The sequence below is a fragment of the Heloderma suspectum genome, chromosome 3 (assembly GCF_057233095.1).
Source record: "Heloderma suspectum isolate Gila_16-S chromosome 3, 16-S_ref, whole genome shotgun sequence".
Classification (NCBI taxonomy): domain Eukaryota; kingdom Metazoa; phylum Chordata; class Lepidosauria; order Squamata; family Helodermatidae; genus Heloderma; species Heloderma suspectum.
Window position 1 is genome coordinate 201,125,868 of NC_139460.1, and position 27,563 is coordinate 201,153,430.

Below are 27,563 nucleotides of genomic sequence, written 5' to 3' on the forward strand. Positions count from 1 at the left end.
CCCCCACCCCATAACCTAGTGTAGTTTTGCCTTCAGCCTAATGAGCAGAGAGTACAGCAAAGAAGGGGCTACAGCATAGCCAGGCCTGGAGGACCACTATGTCTTTGCCAGGGGCAGTAAAAACACCTGCACCACTTGTGGCACATGTCACAGGTTAGCCACTTATGGGTTAGATAGTATCTTTTAAAAGACCAACCAGAAGTTTAAAGATGTCCAAAACTTTTGGGGTTCACTGTACTCTTCTTTCTGGCAAAATCAGTATTCAAAGTAGGGATGGGGCCATTTTTAAATTGGAGCTGAGGATGATGAAATGGCAAGATTGATGTCTAGAGTGCGTATAGCAGAAAACATGGGACAAATACAATCGAACACAGGTTAGAGCCCATCTCAGGATCCATTCTGTGGTGGTGATGGCAGTGAAAAAAGCTTTGCCACCTATGCATCTGCTTTTTCCGGTAGTTAGGGGTCTACTTAATGCAGGCACAGTAGATCATCAGGTTGAACTATCAAAGGCCCATTGTGCCCAGTTTGCCTTACAGTTTGCAGATAAAAGAATTCGTATCTACTCTAAGATGCCATAATTTAACAGAATTGGAGATGGATGAAGCCAAGGCACCATCTGGCCTTGTTGTTATGGATATCTTTCAGCTTGTACAACCTGAAGATGCTGACAAGCTACTTGGAAGGATTATACCCTTCACCTGCTCCTTGGATCCTTGGCCATTCTGGCTTTTGAAATCGACCAGGGCTGGGCAATCTCTATAGCAGGGGTAGGGAACCTTTTCTGATCCAGGAGCCAGATTGCACACCGTCCCCAACCAATTTGGCAGGCCAGATGACATCAAGGCATCACATCTGTCTGTCTGTCTATCTATCTTTAACATTACCTTATGCACACTTTTTGGATCTTCAAGCCATGCATAATACATTTCCTCAACATAACTTGAATTACTTCCACTCAAGAACGGCTCTGTGACTCCAGGTGAAACATAACTCCGACTTGGCAGAAACACTTTTCTGTTTACACTTTTCTTCACCAATGAACAAATGCCAGGATGTTTCAGGGTAGTGGCAATCAGCCGCAAGTGACTCATATTTGTTTGTTTCGTGGATCAGGGTCTATTGAAAGAAAACATTAAAAAGGAATTAGAAACACACCCAACACTCAGTAGGTATCTTGCAATTAAAAGCTTTCCTTTTTAACAGAGCTTATAATGAGAGATAAGTTCTTGTTTTGATGGCAAAAAGCCAATTCCTAAGAAATACGTACCAGTGAAAGTTACTGATTCTAACAAGAATTATTGGTGCACAGCTTTCTATAGGGCAGGAAGCTATACTTGAAATCTAATTCAGTAATATTCGTGTTTCAAGAAGACAGTGCTATTATTGCTCCTGCTTAATCCATAGTTTATTCCCAATTAATATTACAGTGACACAACCTTATATCACATATGTATCCACCTAAGTGATGCTTTCACAGATATTAATTTTTCCAGTTTTGGCTGAGAGTTTGTTTTGCAATGCTAGCCACCAAAAGACTTCCACAATTAAGGATCAGATTATTTTTAAAATAAAAAAATTAAGCTCAGTATACATTCTTCAATTATTACTTTTACACTTATGCTGCATATTCTAAACATAATTTTCATATTTGTGAGATTATTTTATCAAAAATGTAATGTAGCAGCTAAACAAGAAACAGCACCAGCAAAAAAAAGAAAAAAGGATATTGGAGGCTGCTGTCAGGGCTGCAACAGAAATTGCCTCATTCTGATGCACAGTTCATAGTATTTTCAATATTTATGCACAGCCGCTAGTAAGTTAGGACTGAAAACATCCAGACAATAGTAATGGTCAGAATTTCACAATAATTCTTCATTTTTTGATCCCTGTTTAAGACCTTTTTCCAATGGCATATAGCAGGATATTAAGCTGGTCACATACACTGTAACAAAGGGTGTGATCACCAGCTCATGCCAAAAAGAAGACTGTCAGACTGAAAAACTAAGTAATTAACAAAAGGTATAATTATGCTGTTTTCTCCAGTAGCTTATTTTTCCTTATTTTAAAACTTGTAGTTTGCCATTTTTGAGAATACCTATAGGAAAGAAAATAAATAATACTCATCATGAACATTATTTCCAGCATAAGGAAAAATAGGAATGAAAGCTTCCAGGTTTAGGTACCATTCTACAGTTGCAAGATTAAGCCTCACAGAATTGGCTAGTGAGTTCAACGCAATGTGAAGATTCAGCTCCCACCTCCCTCTCTTATTAGCCTCTTCTTGCATCAGTTCCCCATCTCCTCTACCCTTTTCCATCAAACCTCCTTAATTTTCACCTATCCTTCCTTCAGTTTTCTGTTCCTCAGTTCAACATTTACTGCAGGGGTCTTGGTGCCTGCCAAGACAGGCTACCCTTCCCAATTCATTTATTCTTCCTGACTGTTGGGATTGCTTCAAAGAGAAGCAAGTACTTCCAGCCACTACCATCTTCATTTCCATATATGCCTCTGGGCCCCTCACAGAGCTCAGAGACAAGATGGTGGGCAGCAGCATGCCATTCTGCAGCACACCCAGCCACCAAGAAAAGAAAAAAGGACACCCATCACCACTACCTGGTAAACCGGGGAGAGCTTGGTGAGTTGCAGGAGGGCTAGGGAAGGTAGTGTGAAGCTGGGGAGGGTACCAGGAAGCCAGGGGGCTGGGGGTTGGGATGGCAGCAGGAGTTGGGGGAGGTTTTCTGTGCAGGGTGAGTGTTCAAGTAATTTGCCATTTAGCCTCACCAGTTTGCATTTTTGTGAAATAGGTTTATTCTTGGAGCAGAAAACTGTGGGTTCAATTGAGTGGTTTTGTGTTCTGAGTCTCAGACCCTTTCCCATATGTGAAATGGGTGTATTGTAACTGGCCATACTTACCACAGCAGCCATGGTACCCATGACACTCTGTCAATATTCCAAATGGGCCAACAGGCTCAAAAAGCCTGGGGGACCCTGGTTTACTATATACCCTTTCTTTCGCCACCTTGCATCTCAGCTTCCTACCTCCCAGGATCTCTTTTCAGCCTTCAGTCTGTCTCACAAATCTACTGTTCTTACAACCTGTCTGTGGTTTTAATTTCATCCAAACTAAAAACATTCCCTTCTCTTAAAGAAACTGGATTTCAAACATTTTGACAGATTTATTCCTGAAAATTTGGAACATTACAAGCCATCACACCAGTGACAAAGGCATCACTGCACATATGCAATACAATATAGATATTTTGTTACCACAAATGCATCTATCATTATGGTTTTGCCTAAAATGACTCTGGGTGGGAGTTTGGAATTTGACAAAATAGCCAAGGAGAGCCATTCTATGGCTCCTAGACAGCATCTGGGGAGTCACGGGATTGTTCTGTTTCCTGACTCCAAGGTCAGGGGCAGGGCTCAGACCTCGGATCCAGGAAACCACACTCCCTGCCCCGTCCCCCTCATAGCAGGCGCAAAGAGAACCACACCAGCTACCTGTCCGTGCTTGGAAAATGGAGGGCGGAGCCAGGGAAAAGGGGGTGTTCCCAGGGATGGAGAGAGAGGAGGAGACTGGGGCAGCTGCGGTACGCTGTTTCCTATGGCCGCCCCAGCCTCCTTCCCTCCCCCTCCAAGGCGTTGCTGCTAGATGGGCAAATTCACCCATCTAGCAGAAATGCAGGGTGACTGGAGCATGGAGGCGAAGGCTATCCACGTAGCATTGCGCCCTTAATGTTCCTTTAATGCCTGTGGACATCCCGTGAGTGGGACATTTATCTGCAGAGGTGGAGTCTGAGACAAGTGTGTGGGAGACTGTGTGTGAGCAACAGCAATTGGCAGTTTTGAAAACACAGAGGCAGAGAGAACTGTGTGTTGGCTGAAGGGATTCAGCATGTCTGAAGCATGGAATACAGGGCTTCCCTCAAGGAACCTGATGCAAGCTAGACTGCAATCCAATACACACTTACCTTGGAGTAAGTCCCATTGAACTCAGTGGGGCTTACATCAGCATAGTCATGCATAGGATTGCACTGCACTTGGATCAGCTGTCTTGCAAAAGTGCCCTTTTTACATCTACTTTAATTTATCTCATCCACGGAAAACTAAACCCAGCAGCACTGCCCGTAGATCTTCTCACCCCTAACAATAGACTGAAGATTTGTTTCTTTTAGGCCTTCACATGTATATTACCACAAAAGTATTATTGTAAAAGTTACAATTAATTATCCTTCTGGGATATGTAAAAGATCACATTGTAAAAGAGATTACATTGTAATGATTATACATATATTAACGGCAGGGTGGATTCAGCTGGCAAATGCTTGGAGAATTCTTCATCTACCAACTGTTGACCTCAGGAAGAGGAAAATTTAGAGTATAATGCTCATGAATAAAATTATAAGCTATAAATTGTTATGGAAGGAAAGAGGCAATCAACAGAGACTTGAAAAAAAAAAAAGCTAGACTTTATTACTAGAATCAATATAACCTGATGAGGTAGCAGTATTTATCAAATTTTGTCTATTTTGTCTGACAAAAATCACATCATTTTTTAAATTTATTGTATTTTAATCCACCCAATAGAAAATGTTCTCAATAGCAAATAATAGCATTATTAATCTTTATATGTGAGTTATATATTTTGACTCTAAGTCAAAGTTATATATATTTAGTTGTTTCTTTTTTCCTTTGATGAATGTATTTGTATATTTTAAAAATAGCCAATTATTTTATAAAATTGTGTTAAGTATTATTGTAAAAGAAGACACTACCCCCTTCGAAGATCATTGGCTTCTAACCAACAATGTTTGTGCATGAGTAGAAGGCACTTCTGTTGTCATAAGACAGGCCTCACAATTTCACTAATCCCCCTGTTCCACATCCCATATTGCTCTAGAGGGTCCCCCAACCTGCATGGGCAGCCTTGGGGGGTGGGGGGTGGGGGCTGCAATGTGTAGAAGGGAAATCAGCAAAAATTGGGGGTATGAGTTTTATGAATGGAATACATGTTTTATGTTTGTGCAAAAGCACTTTGGATAAAAGCAATTGAAATTAACTTCCCATTTCATAAGAATTTTATGATTTGCACGGTGAACGAGAATTGCCAGATGTACAAGCTGGGTTTAGAAAAGGCAGAGGAACTAGAGACCAAATTGCCAATATCCGCTGGATAATGGAGAAAGCCAGGGAGTTTCAGAAAAACATCTATTTGTTTTATTGACTATTCTAAAGCCTTTGACTGTGTGGATCATAACAAATGGTGGCAAGTTCTTGGTGGTATGGGGATACCAAGTCATCTTATCTGCCTCCTGAGGAATCTGTATAACGACCAAGTAGCAACCGTAAGAACAGACCACGGAACAACGGACTGGTTTAAGATTGGTAAAGGAGTACAGCAGGGTTGTATACTCTCACCCTACCTATTCAACCTGTACGCAGAACACATCATGCAACGTGCTGGGCTTGATGAAGCCAAGGCTGGAGTTAAAATCGCTGGAAGAAACATTAACTATCTCAGATATGCAGATGATACCACTTTGATGGCTGAAAGTGAGGAGGAGCTGAGGAACCTCATGACGAAGGTGAAAGAAGAAAGTGCAAAAGCTGGGTTGCAGTTAAACCTAAAAAAAACCAAGATTATGGCAACCAGCTTGAGTGATAACTGGCAAATAGAGGGAGAAAACGTGGAGGCAGTGACAGACTTTGTCTTTCTAGGCGCAAAGATTACTGCAGATGCTGACTGCAGCCAGGAAATCAGAAGACGTTTACTTCTTGGGAGGAGAGCAATGACAAATCTTGATAAAACAGTGAAGAGCAGAGACATCACACTGACAACAAAGGTCTGCATAGTTAAAGCAATGGTATTCCCATAGTAACCTATGGCTGCGAGAGCTGGACCATAAGGAAGGCTGAGCGAAGGAAGATAGATGCTTTTGAACTGTGGTGCTGGAGGAAAATTCTGAGAGTGCCTTGGACTGCAAGAAGATCAAACCAGTCCATACTCCAGAAATAAAGCCAGACTGCTCACTTGAGGGAATGATATTAAAGGCAAAACTGAAGTACTTCGGCCAGATAATGAGAAGACAGGACACCCTGGAGAAGATGCTGATGCTAGGGAAAGTGGAAGGCAAAAGGAAGAGGGGCCGACCAAGGGCAAGATGGATGGATGGATGATATTCTGGAGGTGATGGACTCGACCTTGGGGGAGCTGGGGGTGGCAACAGCTGACAGGAAGCTCTGGCGTGGGCTGGTCCATGAAGTCACGAAGAGTCAGAAGCAACTGACCGAATAAACAACAAATCCATTTTTCAATTCTGGCAACAAAGGTGAGATTTTATAAAAGCACAAATCATCCTATGTCAATAAAAATGGATCAGAAGTCTTAAAAGAAAGAATGAGGGATGATTACTCTTAATAGAAAAAAAATGACATCGGTGTATGCCAGGACCCTAAAGTATGACCAAAGAATACAAAAGCAACAACTTGACACTGAGGAACTATCATCCTGAAAACTTGGCTGAATTAAACACTTTTTAACCCTGAAAATAGCTGGTTTTAGATACATTTATTTTTTAAAAAAATACACACTGGTTATAACACAAGTTAACCAACAATTATATATCTCATGACAGTATATTCTCATGGAAAGGACAAACATCATCAAACATAATTTACTACAAATATACGCAATAAGAATAACAATATCTAATCAAAAGTGAATGTAATACAAGTCATAAAGAAATTACACTTGCTTGGATCCTAACTAACGTAAGAAATAAACCTGTGTATGCAGATTTTTCCATACCCCTCTTCGGCAGCTTGCATTTCTTGAAAAGCCTTCCTGGAGAGTTGGGGAAAACTCTTGAACAGCGTGGGATGGGGAGTGGAGGGCGACTGGTGGAATTGCTCCAAATAAGGCAGACACACCTTCTATGAGCAGAGCAGAGGTCATACAAGGTATGACTTAGAGCAATTTCCCCCACCCCCAGCAGCCAACTGCACCTCATCCCACGATTTTCAGGGGGACTCCCGACCCTCCAGAGAGGCTTTTTGGGAGGCACAAGGTTCTGAGGGATGGCTCAGGAAAGTCTCCTTGTGTACACTTCCTTCCATTCACACTAATTAGGTTCCAAATCATACGTTCTTTTTTTAAGGGTTTATTTATATGTACACAGATGTCTTTGCCTACTTCATTAGTTGAGTCAATTTACCTACATGGATTTTTTGTGCGGTTTATATACAGAATCTGAATTAGGAACAATAAAAGCCAAGATTAACCTTAGGGATAAGTGAAATCTTGAAAAACAAAGTTTATCTGTTATATACAATTCAGCTGCAAATTAACAATGCTTCTTAAGTTGTTTAGCAAAGGAAAGACAACAGAAACATCTTTCTATTGCTTATCAGCCAACTTTTTTTAGAGTCCCTTAGAAATGCAAAGTAGTGTCAGTACCCCATTTAACCAATAATGCATTTACTAGATGGATAATCCACAAAGTCAAAGACAGGTTTGTTCCCTCTTATTACTAAAACAATTTATATTCAACATATTAACCAGTATCTGTGAATATACAAGTCTTCCATCAATGAAGACATGAAGCAGAATGGCTAAATATATCAGAGTGTAAATAAGAATCAAATACATTTTTGCTGGATGCTAATTTTGCTCAGTAAATCCAACCTCTTCTCATATTTTTGTTTTCCTACTGCCTACTCTACAGCAACACTTAGCAATGTAAGATACGCACAGTCACTAAGAATTCCAATCTCTTTATCCCTGGTTCTTCTACTCAAGATCAGCACAAAGAGCATGAGACAGAAGTTGAAACAGCTGTATTATTCCACTTCATAAGATCTCTAAATCAACCCTGAAATTAAACAGCAAGTTCCATTTGATCACATGGAACTGGAAACAACTAACAAGAAAATGTTAATTAAACCTGAGGTTATCATAGGACAAAAAAGTGTGTGTGTGTGTGTGTGTGTGTGAGAGAGAGAGAGAGAGAGAGAGAGACTGAGAACTGAATTGAAAAGAGACATGAAGTGAGTGTTTACCAAACAATAAAGGTGCTGTAATATAAATTGAAGTGGGGCAGCACTGAACAGCTGCAGGGTGTCAAAGCTGCAGAGCAGCTTCATACATGTATTTATAATACTCCCTAAAACTACTGAATACTGCAATAACCCAGTCAATTCCTGCTCCACACCTTCTGATGACAGAGATGATCTTGTTAATTTCTAACTTGCACCTAGACTCTTGTTCTCAGTCCCCCCAAAGGGAAGATTATGACAAACTCCTTCTAGTACCAGATATAGTCCTTGGAATGATATAATCTTTTTTGAACTCAGGTGGAACAAGCCAACTCCGCATATCATAGGTCAATAAATTCCCTGAAGCCAGGTTCCTAAGTGTACCAGTCAGTCCAAATACACAGACTGTTACCACTTTGGGAGAACTTGAAATCTAATTCAGGCATTGTAAAGAAGCATAATAATGGGCTTCACTAAAGTTGGGCTGAAATTACCAATTTTTCACTATATCCTAACGTCTGGTATAGAAATATCTACATGGTACTGTCCATCACAAATCTAGTTGCCCCACTATCATACAGCAAACATGTCAAATGGTGATGAATCCATTCACAAGACATTTTTCCATACAGATATTCAGCACAATGTTTCTACCACCCAAAGTCACAATCTAGTAAGAGAATGGTGAATTTGAGTCTAACCAAAGACAGATGCTGGTAGCACTCATTCTTATCCAAACAAAAGGGGAAAAAATCATATAGACCCAAAGCATGTATTACAATCTGAGAGCAAGCAACCACAGGTAAGTTTAAATCCCATGAAATATGTGTTCTATAGTACTACTAACATTTCCAATGTGTTTAATGCAAAAAGCTGAGAAATTTCTAACTAATACTACTGTTTTATTATTAGTAGCAATATACCTACTAATTAGTAAAACACTTACATGGTGGTTAAAAAAATGGGTAGAGCTAAATAATATCTGAATGTTCTAGTAGGCTGCATATATCTGAATGAGCAAGTTGGGAAACAAAAGATATTGGAGCACTAGCTATGCAGTGCCAGAGAAGTTAAGATTTTTCTCAAAAATGCACATCATCAGATAAACTATTCTTAGGAACTGTGCCATATGTTGGCAGTTCACAAATATTCATCCATGTAAGTCTTTGGTGATAAGCTACTGATATACCAAACTAAAACAAGTAGCTGGTGATAAAATCGAATGCAGGAAATGGTCATAAAAGTATTCTACACAAGAAGGCAAAGAGTTAATATCCAATATATCCTAGAGAACCTGCCTAATGCTGCTATGCTAAGCAAATTTATTTGAGATAAATCCAATGAAAATAAATGAGATTTCTTCCAGATACATTACAGGTTTAGGGCACCACAAGGAAAAAAAAACATTCTAGTTGCTTTAGCTCAAAATTATGGTCTAGTTCAGATGTAGCAGGAAACCATGGTTTCTTGCTACATGAATGAGTCTGCCTGAGCCGTTCCTTACAAGTGGCCCGCTCCTCTCACGTGCCAGATGAGATCAAATGTTTTCATTTTTAAACTAAGTCTAGCTCCCTGTAACATCTGAACTCAAGGAGCTGCGATTTGTTTAACCACAGTTAGTAAGAACAAGCTAAGATCTGAAACCACATTTTGATCCTGGCTTATTTTCATTAGCCATAGTTTAAACCAGAGGTGGCCAACTGTAGGGGTACTAGAGGCCATTTCTGCTCCCTGAAGCCCACCCCCCTGAGGGCTTTCCATGGGGAACCAGGAAAAAAACCCGGTTTGCCACCAAAAATTGGCAGCAAACCACTAAGGCAACCTAAAGCAGCCAAATCTCGCTTGTTTTCAAGTGGGATTTGGCCATTTTAGGGTTCTGTAGCAGTAGTGAACCACTACAGAAGCCTAAATTGGCCAAATCTCACTTCAAAACAAGCAACATTTGGCCACTTTAGACTGCCAACTGTTAGCTGCCAATTTTTGGCAGCAAACCAGAGATGTTTTTGCCCCCACCACAAATTTTGGTGGCTCAGCAGCAGCAGGGGATGGCAGGGGTCACAGCAGGAGGCAGCAAGGGGCACAGGCTGCATGCTATCCACCCCTAGTTTAAACAAACCATAGCTCCCTAAGTTCAGACATCACAGGTAACTGTGCTTAATTTAAAAATGGAAGCTTTTGATCGCTTTCTCTGGTGCACTAAAGAGGCAAAGGGGAAAACACACGTCCAAGGCTCACTGTGGCCTATTGCTCATTCATGTAGTGGTATACTGACATCTGAACCAGGCCAGTGTCAATAATACTTTTCATTTCACCAAAATTTGAACAAACATCACAATAGGCTTAGCCTCCTGGTATATCGAGGACAAATACATCTTATTGATTCAGGCTGGCTTTGTAGGACTGTTTTTTTTAATAGGTGCAAGTTTTGAGTGTATATATTTATTTCCTTATATTGGCTGGGTTGGCATATATGCATTTTGTTGCAAACCCTGGGGAAGGGACAGACTGGTAATAAAAATAAAACATAGATGAAAGACTTGTTCTTTTTTTTGTTTCAGCTTCATACTACACTTGCAATTTAATGCTATGAAATCATTGGGCTTAAACCCACTTAATTCTGCATAAAGCTTTGGACAATGTCCCTCATCCAAAGTTTCTGAGTAAGCTTCACTGTCATAAAGACAGGCCCTCTTAGCTCAGTAACTGGTTAAAGAACAGGAGGCAGAGGTTATGAATAAAGGGACAGTTTTCACAATGGAAACAAGAAGAGGGGTCTTCCAATATTGTGGTACTGTGAGTAGTGGTATTTAACATTCAGGGGAGAAAGGTTTGCAGAGGATACCCACAAATTATTCAGGATAATGAAGACGTAAGGAGATTGCAAGAGCTCCAAAAGGACTCTCCTGAAATAGGTGAACAGACAACAAAATGACAAACGTGGTTAAATATAAGTAAGTGTAAAGTGATGCATTTGGGGGCAAAAAAAAAAGCAACTGACAGGATCTAGTCTCGCTGTGACTCTCCAGGAAAGAGATCTTGAAGTTTGGGTAGAACAGTTCAATGAAAACATGTACTTGTGTGTGGACATGGTGAAAAGGGCAAATACCATGTTAAAGAATATTAGGAACAGCTGCACTATGAATTTATATAAAGACATGATGATACTGGCTGTTCTAGTTTCAGTATAATTATTTGCAAAGGTGTATTATAACTTTATTCTTTACAGAATCTCACATTCAAGTGCTAGTATCTGAGATGTTAGAACAAAGCAGAGTTCAGTAACAGCACTGGAGTACATTGTTTCCAAGAACAATGGCTATAGTCCTAAAGCAGATCTGGCAAATATATGTTGACAATTATATTTTAGTATTTTCTTAGGAATATACAAAAGGATGGAGCAGTGTTTGGGATAGGCACAGATATAGCTCTAGATGTGTCCAGAGTATACATACATACACACACACACACACACACATATGCATGCTTCATTTTGGATTTATTCTTGAAAAACCACCTAAGCAATACTGTATCTTTACCATCTAAAATTGTTTGTCATAACATTATATACCGTTTCCCCATCTATTTATCTCTTTTCCTTTTAACTTGCATTGGTGGGTCCACAGAGAGAGCAGATGACGCAGAGAAGAACTGCAAGGCCCTGAATCGCTCAGCCAGACATACACATCCCAGCCAGGTTACATTACTACAAAATTTATGTATCTTTCAAGGCAGAGATGACCCCATCCATTTAGGCTATATGCCTGGCTAGACTACATCTAGCGAAGCCCATCATCATTAACGTTCCCTCCTTACTCCAAGCGCATGCGACCAGGGACAGCAGCTCTGAGCACAGTGGCCTGCAATATTAGCTGCACCCTTAGAACCCCACCCCTCAATCAAGCATTCCAGTGTAACCCCCGTACGCGAACACACCCCAACGCGGCCTCCTCCCGGAAGGGCATCACCGCACCGGATCCCTTCCCAAGGTGACAAGGCCTTTCCCACTACGCTGCGGGGCCTTATTACTCCAGACGGAAGACATCTTCAGGACAGGAGTCAATGAGCTGCCATGACGACCTCTGAGGCGTTTGCTCAGACGACCCCCCTTTCCGCCGGGTCAGGAGCAGCGAAAGCAACGACCACCCGCCCATCTCTCCCAGCCCGCCAACCCCACACTTCGCCCCTCAGCGCCTCCGTTTCCCCAGAGCCGTCGTGCCCTTCCCCCACCTTCCGGTCTTCTCCTGTTATCTTATTCTCCGGCGACTCACAGCGGTATGGGGGGGGGGCGCTCTGTCGCCATAGAAACTCGCGCTTCCTCTTTCTCTCCCCCATCCCCGCCGCCCGAGGAGGTGACAGAGGCCTCGCTCATTCTCCTCCCCTCCAACGAAAGGGGAAAGGGGGGTGACTTTGAGAGCGGGCGGGCGAGATACCTGTTGCGTCACGTGAGACGCGCGAGCCGGGCGCTCGAGAGATGCTCGGCCGACGACAAAGGAGGCGGCAGGACCGGCGGAGGCGACGGCGCCGCCCCCGTCGCTCGCTGGGCGCGCTGAGGTAATGGGGCCGGGGGGGAGGAGCCACGCGCCGGGAAGTCGCTGTCCGCGCGCGGGGCGGTGCTGGAGCGGAGCAGGTCCCGCGCTCGCTCGCTCGCCGGGCCAGAAGTTGCTTCGCTCCCCCCGCCCCCGCCCCCCCCCCCACACACACAATTTATTTTTTGTGAGTACAAGCTGACGTCTGAAGCAGGCATAGTCCGCAGTGGTGGCCGTTTCCATGCTTAAGAGGAAGAAAACGGCACTTTTTGCGACCCCTCTTCCCCAGCGCCGCCCTTTCCCGTGTTATCTCCACGCGCCAGGCGCCGTATTGCTCGCGCGAGTGGCGTGCGCAGCTGTTTGAACTTATCAACCCTCCGCGAGGCCACGTCCGAACCGGCTCGCAGCCCCCTCTTCCAAAGCTTCGCTTCCCTTCAGCCGATGGGCCCCTGTCCGTCTTTTCCCTGGGAGCATCCCTCGCCCGGGCGGGAGTGGGTGGGTGGAGAAACGCCCTTTAGGGAGGGCAGTTTCGTTAAGACCACATGTGTGGTTCCTCAGGACGACCTATAAGTCTGGTTATTTATTTTTAGGCATTTTTAAGAGTAATCACAACGATTCGAGTTAAAATGCACTGCTTTGGATGGAGGGATTTTAATTCTGAATATGTGAAGTAAAGGGTTTTGAACCTTGTCTTTGAATCTCATTCACAATGAAATCTAGGCACAGAGAGACACAATTAAATGAGCTACCTGCCCTTTCTCTTTTCTTCTCCACCATGTGTACCTGCCTTTCGCTTTTAAGCCACCACAATTAATTCTGTTCATGGGATGTGCCTTTAATTTCCCTCAGTTCTTTTCAGCCCTGATTGTCCTCCTTCAGGCTGTTTCTATTCACCCACCCCTCTCTTTCTCTCTTCCTGCCACCTCCTCTTCCTGCATTTCTTCAGGATGCTTCACACATGAAATTTTTAGGGGTGTGTGTAAATCTAAGATTGTTGTGTGTGTGTACACCTAACAATGCAAAGTGTGGATGCTCTGAACATGTTTATAAATACCTGCATCGTACACTCATGAAGTAACCAGGATTGGTTACACCTCCCTGTTGGGTGTATCTTCTGTGGCAAACCACAGAGATCTTGAGATTGTGGTGGACAGCTCAGTGAAACTGTCATCCCAGTGTGCAGCTGCTGTGAAAAAGGCAAATTCCATGTTGGACATAATTAGGAAAGGAATCCCCCCTCCAACTCTACCAATATCATTGTTGTTGTTCAGTCATTAAGTCATGTCCAACTCTTTGTGACCCCATGGACCATCGCACGCCAGGCCTTCCTCTCCTGCACTCTCTCCCGGAGCGTGCTCAAGTTCATGTTCATTGCATTGGTGATGCTATCTAACCATCTCATCCTCTGCCGTCCCCTTCTCCTTTTGCCTTCAATCTTTCCCAGCATCAGGGTCTTTTCCAGTGAGTCTTCTCTTCGCATTAGGTGGCCAAAATATTTGAGCTTCAGCTTCAGAATATACCAATATCATACTGCCTTTATATAAATCTATTGTACAACCACGCTTGGAATAGGTGTATAGTTCTGGTCACCACACCTAAAGAATGATACTGTAGAGTTGGAAAAGGTGCAGAAAAGGGCAACTGAAATGATCAAGGGGCTGGAGCAACTTTGCTACGAGGAAAGGTTATGTCTGGAACTGTTTAGCTTAGATAAAAGGGGAGTAAGGGGAGACATGATAGAGGTGTACAGAATTATGCATGGTGTGAAGAAAGTGGATAGGGGGACATTTTTCACCCTCTCTCAAAATACTAGAACCCCAGGTCATCTCATGAAGTTGATTGGTAGGAGATTGAGGGCAGATAAAAATGAGTAATTCTTCACACAGCACATAGTTACTAAACTATGGAATTTACTACCACAGGATGTAGTGATGGCCACCAATTTGGATGGCTTTTAAAAAGGATTAGACAAATTCATGGAGGATAAGTCTATGAATGGCTACTAGTCATGATGGCTATATGCTACCTTCAGTACCAGAGGCAGTATACCTGTGTACACCAGTTGCTGGGGAACATGAGTGGAAGGGTGCTGCTGCACTCATCTCTTTCTTGTGGGGGTTCCGACAGGCAGCTGGTTGGCCATTGTATGAATGGAATCCTGGACTAGTTGGACCCCTTGATCTGATCCAGCATGACTCTTCTTATGTTCTTAATATAGCTGCACTCCGTTAACCCCATATTTCTGTGACTGTAAAGGAGGTTTTGCAACAACACTGCAGGCTGGTGCTGAGACTGGTTTACCACAATTCTGCATTGTAATCCACTGGTATTATATTCCTATGCTGAAAGTTAGGAACTGGAATGAGGCCAAGAGTAGCTTATAACAGTTCTATGGTCCAGTGCTGTTATACTCACATTTTTGGTTAGGAGTTCAGGCAGAGAAAGTAGCATATCAAAACCCTGTGATGTTGTCCACTCTTGTAATTGTACCCTTATTATACGTTGGATCTGTGACTGATATGACCCCAAAATTTACATGCCTAAGGAATAATAAGAGCAGAGATCATTTCCAGTTCCCTGTTTACTCACAGTTTAGCTGAGAAACATTGTTAAACTGAGCTTGGGACAGCAGCTTTTTCTAAGGGGGATTGAAGATGAAAGCATCCCAAAATGAGCTAAAAGGAACAAATCCATCTCAAGAGCCACTTTATGAATTTAAGCAACTTCCTCCTGCTAGGAAGTGTTTGGGTGCTCTGCAATGGTACTGACCTCCCTTGCTTTCATAATAGTTTTCTTTTCTTTTCTTTTCTTTTTCGCAGTAACCAGGTTTTTTTAGTACCTGCTTTTTTATATAGTGAACATGTTAAAGCAATTTCTATTTTTTAAAGAAGGAGTATGGTGTATAACACTAAATCATAATCCGTATAATCTGGAAAGTGTAACATGATGTAGCTTTTCTTTATAAAAGAGGCAAATAGAAATGATCCAACTAGTTTCCTTTTTAATATGCTTAAAATAATATTGAGATTACCTTTATACCTTTTCATCTAAGATCAGTATGTGAAAGAGAATAAAAAGGAATTACCTTGGACCTTGAGAAAGTGACTGCTAATAGGTAAAGATCCCCATTTGTAAGGAAGAATTTTATCTCTACATTATATTCTGCAATATTCAGCAAAATCACAACAACATAGCATTACAACATGGACAGTTATTTCTTTAGCTTCCTATCACAGCTCTTTTCCTTGACTTTTTTCCCAAGCTACATATTTGCTTTCATTACATTTGTTGTTGATTTTGCTTTGCTTCATGGAGCAGCAGAGCAACATCCAACCAAGGTCTGTCATCTGTAGAGCTGATTAAGATTGTCATCTCCTGTGGCATTAAAATGTATCACAATTTTTGTTGAGGTTGGAATGCAGTGGGAAATAAAGCAAAAATTCACCTGACCTAGAAAAGGAACAAAGGGAGTAAAAAAGCTCCAATTCATTCAAGAGAGCAAGTGTGTTACAAAAAGCATCAAAATAGCTACAGTGACAAGAATTTTTAAAAGAGGAAGCACCAAGGAAAGCTTTGTAGTATAATTTAGCAGCTTAGACTGCTGGCTATCATAGTACTGCATAGACCACACATTGAAGATAATTTGAAATAAGGGACAGGAATATTTCTAATAGGGGAAAACAACTTACAGCCTACTTCTGGGTAGCAATAATAATCTTCACTGAAAACGAATAGATGTCATTCCCTGGGAAGTTAAAAACAAACAGACATTGACTTCCATCCATTGGGATGCTAGCAAGAAGGAAGAAATGCGTACTGGAAGAATATAGTTTTGTAGAACTGCTACCTGGCACAAATGTGCAAGATTCCACATGTTGTTCAGTCAAGTTGTCAGTTCCACTGAACCAAACCTTCTTTCACAGCAGGGTTTTGATTTTTACTACTCCTTGGTGACCTTCATGAGCCAGGTCAAATGTATGATTTTGTAGAGCATGTGAGATGATTAACTGAGTGCCCCTAAGGAGAAGGTCATTCTCTAGTAAGTTCATTCTAAATGTTGGCAAATAACCAGAGAACTGCTTCTGCTTTAGGAATTAGATATTGCAGAACACTTAGGAGACCTTCCCATTGGCCATACCAGATAGCCTTGATCATCATCTGGATATACATATTAGCATTTATAGCAGCTTTTGTTTGCTGTGGAATAAGAGCTTTAGGAATGATATGTGAAAAAGAACTCTGCTTTATTTGTCACCCCAAAAGTAAAGATAGCCTTTATGTCCATAAGAACAATTCCAAAATCCATATTAGGACAGTACCTTCCTTAGGGCAGCGAAATGTCTCAAAATAGTCTGCAAGCTTTCAAGTTCTCCAGAACTCTTCAACAGGCTAGATGGTAAACAAAGCAAAAGGGAGGGAGCAGGGAAGATGGATTCAAATCAAGGCAATTTAAATCAGCAAGAAAAAAGATTGATTTAAATCAGATTTCCCATTGAAACTTTTCCATATATTGAACAGTGGTGCAAATATGGCCACTAAGCCTTGTTAATTTACAACTAAATAGAATCTTTTTAACACTGTTTCATTCTTACAAGCAGGCTTTGGTTCTCTTTGGCCACATTCAGACATCACTTTTCGCCATGGTGGCTTAATCAGCTACTCACAGTAGCTTATTTTTAAATAATCCATTATGCCTTACCACACAAATAGGATAATAAGATACTGTGAGTAGTTTATTAAACTACTTTGCATAATCTAAATCATCCCCCTCCCCCGGTCCCACTGCACTCCTCCCACCCGAGTAGTGGCTCTGTTTCACTCATTGACCAAGGAGCGAAAATCTCGATTGACTCACAAAGTAGCAAAAATCCTGGGTGCACCAAAAGGGCCTCCCCTACTCAGGAGGAACCTGATGCACCATCAAAACCCTGCACAATCACTCACCAGGGAGTGAAAGTCCCATGTGCACTAAAAAGGGGGCGGTGGCTATAAAACCTTGAGGGTTTTCAGGATCAGGACCAAACTTCATACACAGCCTCCCCTAGTCAGGAGGCAACCAATCCACCATAAAAATCCTGTGCGATTATCCCAGAGGAGCAAAAATCCTGAGTGCACCAAAAAAAAAGTGGTGGTGGCTATGAAACCTTTGGGGTTTGCAGGATTGGGACTAAACCTCATACATTGCTGTAGTGCTCTTTTGTTCATTTGCTAAAGTGCTATAGTGCTTTCTCGCTAAAGTGGAATTATGCATTTCTCCCCATAGACGTTACTGGCATAGAGGCTTTAATGTGTTTCCAATACCACAATTGCAAAACTGTGCAAACGCGCAAAAGTGCAAAGGGAAAAAAGGGGGCGGGAATAGGGGAAAAGTATGCTCACTTTTCGCCTCATCCCAGCAAACTGTCAGGCAGTTTATACATATAACTCCCTCAAAAAAACAGCAATGGCTGCAACCTGAACCGCTCTTGCCGACTCTGTAGGTGTGCAAAACAACCCGCAGTGCCGGACAGATGACACAATGTGTTGCCCCAGCCCTGGGTGTTGACCTCTCAGTTTAGAGGTGCCAAGATAGTGATAAATCAGACCCAGGTTTACTTACAAAGAGATAGTTTATTGAGTAACTTACAGCACGCAGGCGTACCCAATGGTTGGATCAGACAGCTTCTCTGAAACACGAGCCATTGGGTCAAATGGGTTTTATACCATACATGTTAGCAATCAGACAGCATAACAGCAGCAAGTGCCCCTAGCATTCATTCCCAGCATAGGCTAGAAGTGTTTGGTTCTCAGCACAGCCACCTGATGCTTAGCATAAACACATAGCTTCGCTTCCCAGGGACATCTTGTGATCGGCCTTTTGACTCATCTCAACATGCTCAGAGGCCTTCTAGCAAGGGAATTGCACCAGTAATGAACTTAAGCAAACATTATGGATCTGTAGGCCTCTCTAACACTACAAATGACTTGGCTACACTCCTGGGGCCAATAAACACAATAACCCATGGTGTGTTAAATAACCCCTACTGCAGATCATGGGTTATCAGAGTGGGTTATTTTGGCCAAATAAGCCACCATGGATTTAAAAATTCCTAAAAGATGACATGATAACCCATGATGGGTTAAATAAGCCATTGTGGGTTATTTAATCCATCGTGGGTTATCATGTCATACGAACCCAGTCCAAGTCTCATTGTGTAGATTTGTGTATATTTTGCATGCTTTCCTTTTTTACCTATAGAGGGAATGTCTTTAAAATATTCCCATATAGGGTCTTTCTTACGACCTGGAACAGGGCATGCTGGTGGTGCTCCCTTATGCAAGCTCCACTGACCTCCCCATTTCAGAAACGAGCATTTCCACTCATTTCAGGTTGCCTCTGGAATCATTAAAACATTGTTGCACAAGCAGTGAGTGCCACTTGCACAATGGAGTCTGCAGGGCTGGCTACTTGCAAGCAATCACCGTTGGGTTCTGCCCCTAAAATTAATCTCCAGTTTTGTTAATATAAATATTAATAATATTTGTTAACATAATTGTTTAGAGAAGATAGGTTATATGAAAAATAATGTGAAAAGGGGTCACTCTGAACATCAGTTCCTTAATTTGGGACTTGGTGATTATTTGTTGTAAGCTGTGATGACCTGCCAAGTCAGTCCCCTAAACCCAGGAGTATTCCCCGCCCCCCCCCCCCAGTTGAGCAAAAAAGCAAAGAAGCCATTGTGACTTGTTGGTACAACAACCTAACGGCTTATTCTTCTGAAATTTGTCATATTGGTAGTGGTTTCTTTTTGTATCAAATCATGATTTACCCAAGAACAATATGTAATGAACTTCCATTGAAGTGGGTTGAGTGTTATTGAAGTCCATGACCATAAAATTTATGAAAATGTGTACAAAAAACATTTTGGGAACTGGACTGCAACTTCAATCTCTTGAGGGGTTTGCCTCCATTTACTTCTCTTTTCTTTTGCTTGTGATCCATGTTGCTTTGTCTGAGCATATAGTACAGGTACTGAATCCCAGCTATTTAATATATCCTTATAAACTTTAATGCACTATTCTATTACAGTCTCTCAAAATCTGTTACAGCAGTTGACCTGCTTATTCATGCATTTCACTCACCTAGTTTCTAACCTGACTTTTATTTCCCATTGACTTCAATGTATAGTTCAGGTGTGGAAGAACAGAATGCAAAAATCCCAAGTGGAGAACAACCCTGAGATCAAATGCACATGAGTTTTAAACATTTGTACTTAGTACCTGTTTGTTTTAACATAAGCTCTTGGGTGACATTTTTACCACAAATAAAAAGGTTATGGCAACAAGCCTAGTTCCCTTCCATGTCCTGACAGTCTCTGATATCTACATACCTTTACACTGGCAGCATTCAAAGTATCTCCCCTCAAGTCACTGGAAGAGAGAAATGGAAGAAAAGCCCGATCTTAGTTAAAGACATTTTCTAAATGCTTTAATTGTCTTCCATTCTTTCAGGATAGTCAGTTGAACTAAATAACATCATTTCAACATTACCACAAAAAGACCAACATTGTTACATAATATTATACCTAGTATTGGAAACTAGTCACCAGTACAAAAGAGAGAAGTCCAGTAATCCTTTGATATTTTTTTTTTAAATCTGTCTGTCTGTCTATCTACAATATTTATATACTGCTCCACATCAAAAGATTTCGGAGTGGTGAACAACAAAGATAAAAGAATAAAACACCATTGAAACAATTAAAATTTAAAAAAAGAAACAAGTTATTTGATGGCTCTTTCTCAACCCAAAATGTTACAGAGGAGCTTCAGACATACTGAGCAAGTTCACACATCACACTAAGCCACTCTGAGAAGAAGCCACAGTGGGTGGGTGACTTGTCCCTTATTCCCGACACACAATTGCCTGCTTGGTGGCTTCCCATGGATTGTTTCTCCCTCAGTCCCTCTCCGTCCTCCATGCTGCCAGCATGTGTCCCAGGGGCCTTTGTGGCAGAAATCCTTGTTCCCTACATCACACCCTTTCTGCAATTGGTCTGTTGGGGTTGCCGGCTAATGAGGAAAACTCCCCCCCCCCCGCATAAGGCTGCAAATAGGAAATAATTTTCCGACCCCTTATGAAGGTGGGAACACGTTTGCAAGCTGAATGCACAATTGCAAAATTTTATTGGAAACACCTAAGGAGAAGTCCCTTTGGCAAGGCTTTCCACCTAAATCTATTTTTAACCATATTGTGGTAGCTCCAGGGTCCCTTATAACAGCTTAGCCTCCATTCAGCCTTCCCATTCTTGCCTGTCCAGAAGCTATTTTTTAGCTCTTTCTGGACTATACATTGTTCAGGAGGGCCTAGGCAACTTGAGGCTATTGCCCCATTTCTAAAGTTTGGAACCGAAGTGGGAAAACCCACAGCATTTTTCTAATTTCTGGCAACCAATCATGCAGTGAAGTCCTCTGGGTTCCCCTTCCTCTGCAGTCAGGTAATTATAACAAATCTTATTTTATTTCTTTTCCTTTCCTCCTAAATCAGGTGTGCACAGCCTTTTTGGCCCTGAGGGTCACATTGGGTATCTGCTGGGGCAGTGGAAGCCGCATATGTGTTCATGCACAGATGCATGCACATGCACACATTCACATACAACTCAAGTGCAACATATAACTCACACACACTACTTACTCACATACACACCATTCACACCACTATCTGGGGCTGCTCACATGTCACGCTAACCCATGGGCGGGTGGCAAGCTATGCTGGGTAGGTGGTTATGCAACAACCCACTGTGCTCCTGCCAGACAATCAGGCAGACAACCTACACAGATTAGTTTATTTCACCCCCTTTGCCCCTCCTCCTCCTGTAGTCCTCCCACCCAGCCAGGCAGGAATCCCAGCTTTCTTTGTGGTGAGAATAGACATTGCTTTAGAGGAGCAGAGTGGCGGCAGCATTTTTGGCTGCTCTTGCTGAGCAGCTCTGCAGGTGATCTCCATAACCCACACTGATGCGACAGACAACACACTAACCCACCTTAGTTAAAATAACCCTTACCTTACTGCAGAGTGTGGGTTCTGGGGGTGGCTTAATTAGGGGAATTAACCCATCCTGGGTGGGAAAAATGCCCCCCCCACATGACACACTAGCCCATCATGGGCAGCTCAGGCCTCTTACCCACTATGGCGTAACATTATGTCTGAATCCAGCCTCTCTCTCTCTTTCAGTCACATACACATGCACCACTCACTCAAATCCAACTCCTATCCAACAGGGTTTCAGAGCCCTGACACCTGCTTTGATCAGATAAAACTAACACTCCTCCCAGAAGCCTTTTTGCACCCCTGGCCTAAATCTATTCCTTTCCACCCCCACAGCCCACCATTGCCACCAGCACCCGCGCTTCCTTGGTCATATAGCCTACTTGGTCATATAGCCTTGCTCTGCCATTTTCATAGCACCACCTTCCCAGTCTTATTTGGCAAATGCTAGTTTTCCTCAATCTCTGTTTTTCTCTTATCCTTTCTAGTCAGGCCTATTAGAACTAGTACACTGACCCATGTGCTAGGAGGTGGGTGTGCTAATCAAGCCATTTTTTCTCTTCTGTAACAAATATGTATGTGTATCTTTTGAGAACAAAAATCTGTAAAAATGAAGTTAATGTTATTGGACTGTGAATGACTATTTGAGCTAACATCCCCATTTTAGAAGTACTTATTCCCCATTTTAGTAAGAGCATAGTGCATAAATCCACTGCATGTGCACCACATCTCTGCTTAAAGCCTCCCTTAGTCCCGCATTAGTTGTTCTATGTATATACACACAAGGTACGTGTCTGTGTGAATGAAGAAGTGTGGTGACAAAAAGCATGGCATCCACATTTGCATTCCTTGCCATTTACATGAGCTGGCACTCTAGGGCAACCTTCCCTAACCTGGTGCCCTCGATATGTTTTAGACTCAACTCCCATCAGCCCCAGCCAGCATGGCCATTGGCTTGCATGTTAATGTAAATTACATTTCTGTAATAGACTGTGTGTCTTTCAAAGGCTTTAGAAGCATTGACCAAACATTTTCTTCTTTGGTTATTGCAATTTCAGGCAGCCTTTAATTGGAATATTACAACATGTTGAAATTTCTGAGTGCTCACCCCTGTGTAAGGTTGCCAATTTGAAGCAGTCTCTGATTTTCAAATTCCCCTATATTTCTTGCTCAGGTCTTCCTATGCACTCACCAGCACTCACCAGAATACTTTTCAAGTGCCGTTCTACTGAGCTGCACACCACATTTCATTGTTACAACAGCCCTTATACATACCCCAGTTTCTAAGAGCCTTGGTCTCTTCCAATCCTATTTATGTCCATTAGGGTGAGAAGATATTAACTGTAGATTTTACATCCCCCTTGGGCTCAGGCAATCATCTCACAAGGAACCAAATTGCATAGGGCAGCAACTGACAGGTGTTTAGTGAGAACAAGGAATTTCTATGACAATTTTTTCCCAAGATCCTTTATGTTTTCTCCACAGCTTTTGTTTTTATTCTTACAGACACCACTATGTTTAAGCTATAAATATTTTCTAATAAGGCTTCTCCAGTTGGGGATGGGGTGGTAATCATATATGCTTAGATGATCTCAGAGGATACTGAAAGCTGATAGGTTCATTTTTGTTTAAAAATACTATATAAGCCCAGGGCTGTATTCCAATGATCCTTGCTGGTCCCATTGGGTCTCAGACTGAAATCACTTCTTTGCTGAAATCACTGTTCCATTGATTCCATCATCTGAATATATCGCCCTGTTCTGTTGTTCCACCATTCCTTTTTGGCTCTCAGACCTTCACCGAAATCACTTTGCTAAAATCACTTTCCAAGCCATGGAACCCAGGACTTTGCCAGGGAGCCTTCCCAACCCTTCCCCCCCTGAACACTCAGTTGCGGTAGCCTGAACCCTACTTTTGTTGCAGTAGAGCCCTGGCACATAGCAGCTAGGAGCCTTGCTCAAGGCCCCTTTCCTGTGGCAGTCACAAGGACTCCTCTGCGCCCCTGTTCCATCTTCAGAATTATCCAGTGGGATCCCTAGGAAGGTATTTTTCTAATTCTGTTCTATATTATGAAGGTCATTTCTGTACAAACTGTAGCTTCCCCATCCATTACCCACTTTCCTATTGTGTGTTTGTGTGAATGCTTGGAGAAACTTCTGTCTTTGGACCCAGTTTGTTCAGAAACCTGGCTACATAAGTTCAGCCCTTCCCTGGTGTACCAATGGAAGGGATTGCAGCCAGGCTTCCTTTTGGATTCCCCTTCCCTTCTTCCAGTTCAGTTCAGCCTCTATAGGATTTTGATAAGATAAGAATGGTTCATAATAAATCTGGAAGAAGACGAGGAGGACTAGGATAAGTGCATGGGATGCCAAGACGTGTGTGTGTGTGTGTGTGTGTGTGTGTGCTGAATTACCTTTCCCTGTAGCTCTACTGATCCTCACATGTCACTGTGACCCATTGCACAGACTAGGCGCCTCACTATGCACATGTCCTAAAGCAAATTAGCTCAGAACTCTTGTCCTCTCTCTGCTTTGTAATTGTCTTCCCTTCCCCAATCTCTCTCTCTCTCTCTCCCTTTCTCCAAGAAGCCATAGAACTCCAAATTGCTTAGATCCAACACCAAGAGTTCTCCAGACACCATACTCCTGACCATCCAAGACAGAGCCAGGCACACATAACCACAGCCTTGCTTCTAAGAGCAGCAGTCCGTGATTTGGACACCAAGCACTCTTTAAGATAACTTTCCCTACCTTTGAATCCTGGGAATGGAGTTGTGTGTTTGCTATTTGTCTTCTATCTCACATGTTTAATACAACATAATGTGTATGTAGGATTGTTAGCCATATATGAACTAATTAATCCCCTATTGAAGTACATATCGTGCCCGTTACCAACAAGCTATTTCCCAACATGATCACAGTGTACATTTTTATGCTTCTGTGACGAATAAACCCTTTGGAATAAAACCTCTGTGTGTGTGTATCACTAGAATAAATCTTCTAGGATCTGATGCTACTGCCAGTATTAAAAGATCATCTTACATATTTATCTCAGACAGTGTTCAAGTGTGAACATGTATCTGGAGAGGATGTGTATTAACAACTGGACATACATAAGCTGTCGGGAGTGCCTGTCGTTTCCTTGTAAGAGGAAAAAAAGGTGGGATATAAATGTAATAAATAATAATAATAAAAAGTGTATCTCTGAATTACAGCCTAAGCATGCATATTCAAGATCACTTAACATGTGTTGATCATCTCTTCACCATATTTTAATATCCCTTTTACATTAATAATCAGGATGGTAAAACTGGGTTTTTCTTTCTCTTTTGATGCATGCTTATGGGTGCAGTGGGAGTCTAAATTGAAGCAGGAATTGTAAGTACAAAAACAAGAAGTGTAAGTTATTCTTAATTTAATCAGAATCAGGACTAAAAAGATGTAATGATGAACATGTGAATTAAGACCCCACATACCGGCATGTACTGCTTAACAACACAATGGTCAGTGAAGATTGTTAACTTTGATTTTGTGTCCACAGTAGGAAGCCAAAGGGAGTGAATGGATGAAAGACACATACAGATTGGTAGCTTTTTTCTCTTTTTTTTTTCTTTTTTTGCTTACAGCTTCCATGAAATTTGGTGTAAAGTAGACAGACCATTTGGTGTTAACTGCCTGACTGCTGGCAGTGGGGTACTATTCCAGCCCACCTGCTGGGCAATCTGGGGAAGAACAGTAGCCTAGGGTGGCAGTTAGCATGAACCACTCATACTGCTTCTATTTCCAGGTTCAGAGGCAGTAAGTATGCCTCTGAATACCACTTGCTGGGTGTGACAAAATCCTATACATTCCAGTACAAACAACAGCACCATTTAGAAGGCTAGGGACTCTGGATAACTGCTGAGAACCCCCTGCATAGACCAATATCTTGATTTTAGATACAGTCTATTTTCTCAGTTAAATCTCTCTTTTACAATAGCCAATGGGACTGAACTGGCTCACTTTTTTGTCATGGAAGGTGGAACCATCTCCTAAGTAAGTTTCTGATTTGGTACCTTGACCATTTACATCAGAGATGGAACTAATTTTGCCTTTGGTCCAAAGTACATTCCATCTCAAGGAGGAGGCTAGATGGCTTCAACTGATCTCAGATTCTCATACATATGTGGGGTATTACCCCAGTCCCTTGTCTCCTTTTGGAACCATGCAAATCAAGTGATCAAAGACACTCTGAAAAAGACTAACTTGCTCCCAGCCCATCTTTTCTGCAAGGAACTTTGCACATGTTCTAAAACCTCCACTTAAGCAGGAGAAATATACCTATGTCAGAGTGAGGATAGCCTGTGTGAGATTTTTTGCCTTCATTTTTTCCACTGTGTGAAAAGCTCCTATATACATATATATGTATGTTGGTTTCATTGTTTAAAAAGGGTATTTCTATGAAATTTCTCACTAAAATCTACCCCATGTGCTAGTCTGCCTAAATGTTAAGCTATCCCTTGTGAGCTAAGGATATGTTAAAAAGGTTTTCTTAAATATTCTGTCCTCTGGGCTTTGAGAAAATAAATTAGTGGAATAACGTCCATTCAGGTCTGCCATGAACATTCCCCCCACCCCTGGTCAGCCAACACTGAGCTGGTCAATCAGAGGGAGGAGTGCATCCTTTTTGGGCTGTACAACCACTAGCAATCCCACAGTGGAAATGTCACAGGTGATGCCATCAACCATTACCAGCTGTCTCCTGCTCCCCTCCCTCTGCCTATTTATCAGCACATATGGGTACTTCTGTCAGAGGGCAGGGAACACCACTTGTTTGATGTATTACCCCATTTCCTTCATTCAGAATTAAGGTGACCAGTTCATTAAAGCTCATTAGGATTAATAAATTATTTGAACCCTTTGGTGCAGGGGAAATCATACATTATTTGCTCCTGAGTAATTAGAAAAGAAACTAGCATGCATACATAATATATTTTTGTTCTGTAATTTTTGTGAACTCCCTAGAGAGCTTTGGCTAGTAAGTGGTATAGAAATGAAATAAATGAAAATGGAATACATATTAAAATATGCAGGATCAGTGCATAAGATAGTCATGAAAAAATTTACAGTTGAGATTGCTGTGTTGCGATTAATACGAATTTAGAGTCAATATTGTGTTCTAGTCAAAAGATCCTAATTTTCAACACGTGCACAAGGTGTGGAGGTGTGGGAGAGAAATAACTCATGTTCTGTTCTTTTCTAATATTCCTTTGAAGAATATTCAACAAGCTTTTCTTCTTCTGTATGATTAAAGATCCATGCAGCACACTCTCCTTTTAAAAAGATTTCTGTTTTTATTCCACGGTCTTTGACGTATTTCCTCCAAAATTTTGGGAGGTGCTGTCCTGATTTTTTTTAATGTGCATAATTATCTTTCCAGGCCTTTTCCATTTCAACAAAACAACCAAATATGAACAATCAAGTACTTTAGCAAGAAAGAGAGTTCTCCATCAGCTCAAGTCCTTTGGTATTTTAAAAGTGTAGCTCACTTTGGGAGATTTTTTTCTCCCCCTTTGGCTAATGAAGCTTTTGAAGTCCCAGTGGCAGTGTCTGATTGCAATTGCTGAAAAGGTGCCTCACTTAGAGGTTTATTTGCACTAATCAACACCATGTTGTGCCTCAAAGCTAAAGTTCTCTTCAGAGGTAATGCCCCCACTGGGCTATTCTGCAAGAACTAAACAGCTTCTTCTGTTTACTTTTGTTCTTTGTGCCATATCTATTTTTAATGGAATGCTTTGAAGCCATTTTCCAAACCTGTTCTATGGGTAGAAGACTTGTAATTTCTTTTTAACACCTTCTTCCCACATCACCCTTCGTTGTTAATGTAAAGCATTCAAGGTCTTCAGACAACTCTCAGCTTAGATATTGAATCCATTAAAAAGACAGAGTGGTTGGATGGTAGGGGGTCATTATAGTAACACACTAAGTATCACC

General features: G+C 41.7%; 1 protein-coding gene and 1 long non-coding RNA gene across 3 annotated transcripts in view; one reads left to right on the top strand and one right to left on the bottom strand.

Annotated features, from left to right (window-relative positions):
- Positions 1-12,605, bottom strand: part of OGDHL (oxoglutarate dehydrogenase L) — an 87,629-nt gene extending 75,024 nt beyond the window's left edge. Inside the window, exons 1-2 of one of the 2 annotated variants that reach the window (XM_084845296.1) lie at positions 12,471-12,605; positions 888-1,119 (exon numbers count right to left, since the gene is read on the bottom strand). In XM_084845296.1, the coding sequence (XP_084701422.1) occupies positions 888-1,094 (207 nt within the window). In that variant the 5' untranslated portion in view covers positions 1,095-1,119; positions 12,471-12,605. The remainder of the gene's footprint in view (positions 1-887; positions 1,120-12,470) is intronic. The other variant, XM_084845297.1, reaches the window with a different exon arrangement.
- The window catches only part of LOC146350621 (uncharacterized), a 34,389-nt gene continuing 19,132 nt past the window's right edge, over positions 12,307-27,563 (top strand). Inside the window, exon 1 of the long non-coding RNA XR_014789331.1 lies at positions 12,307-12,591. This is a non-coding gene — a long non-coding RNA (uncharacterized LOC146350621). The remainder of the gene's footprint in view (positions 12,592-27,563) is intronic.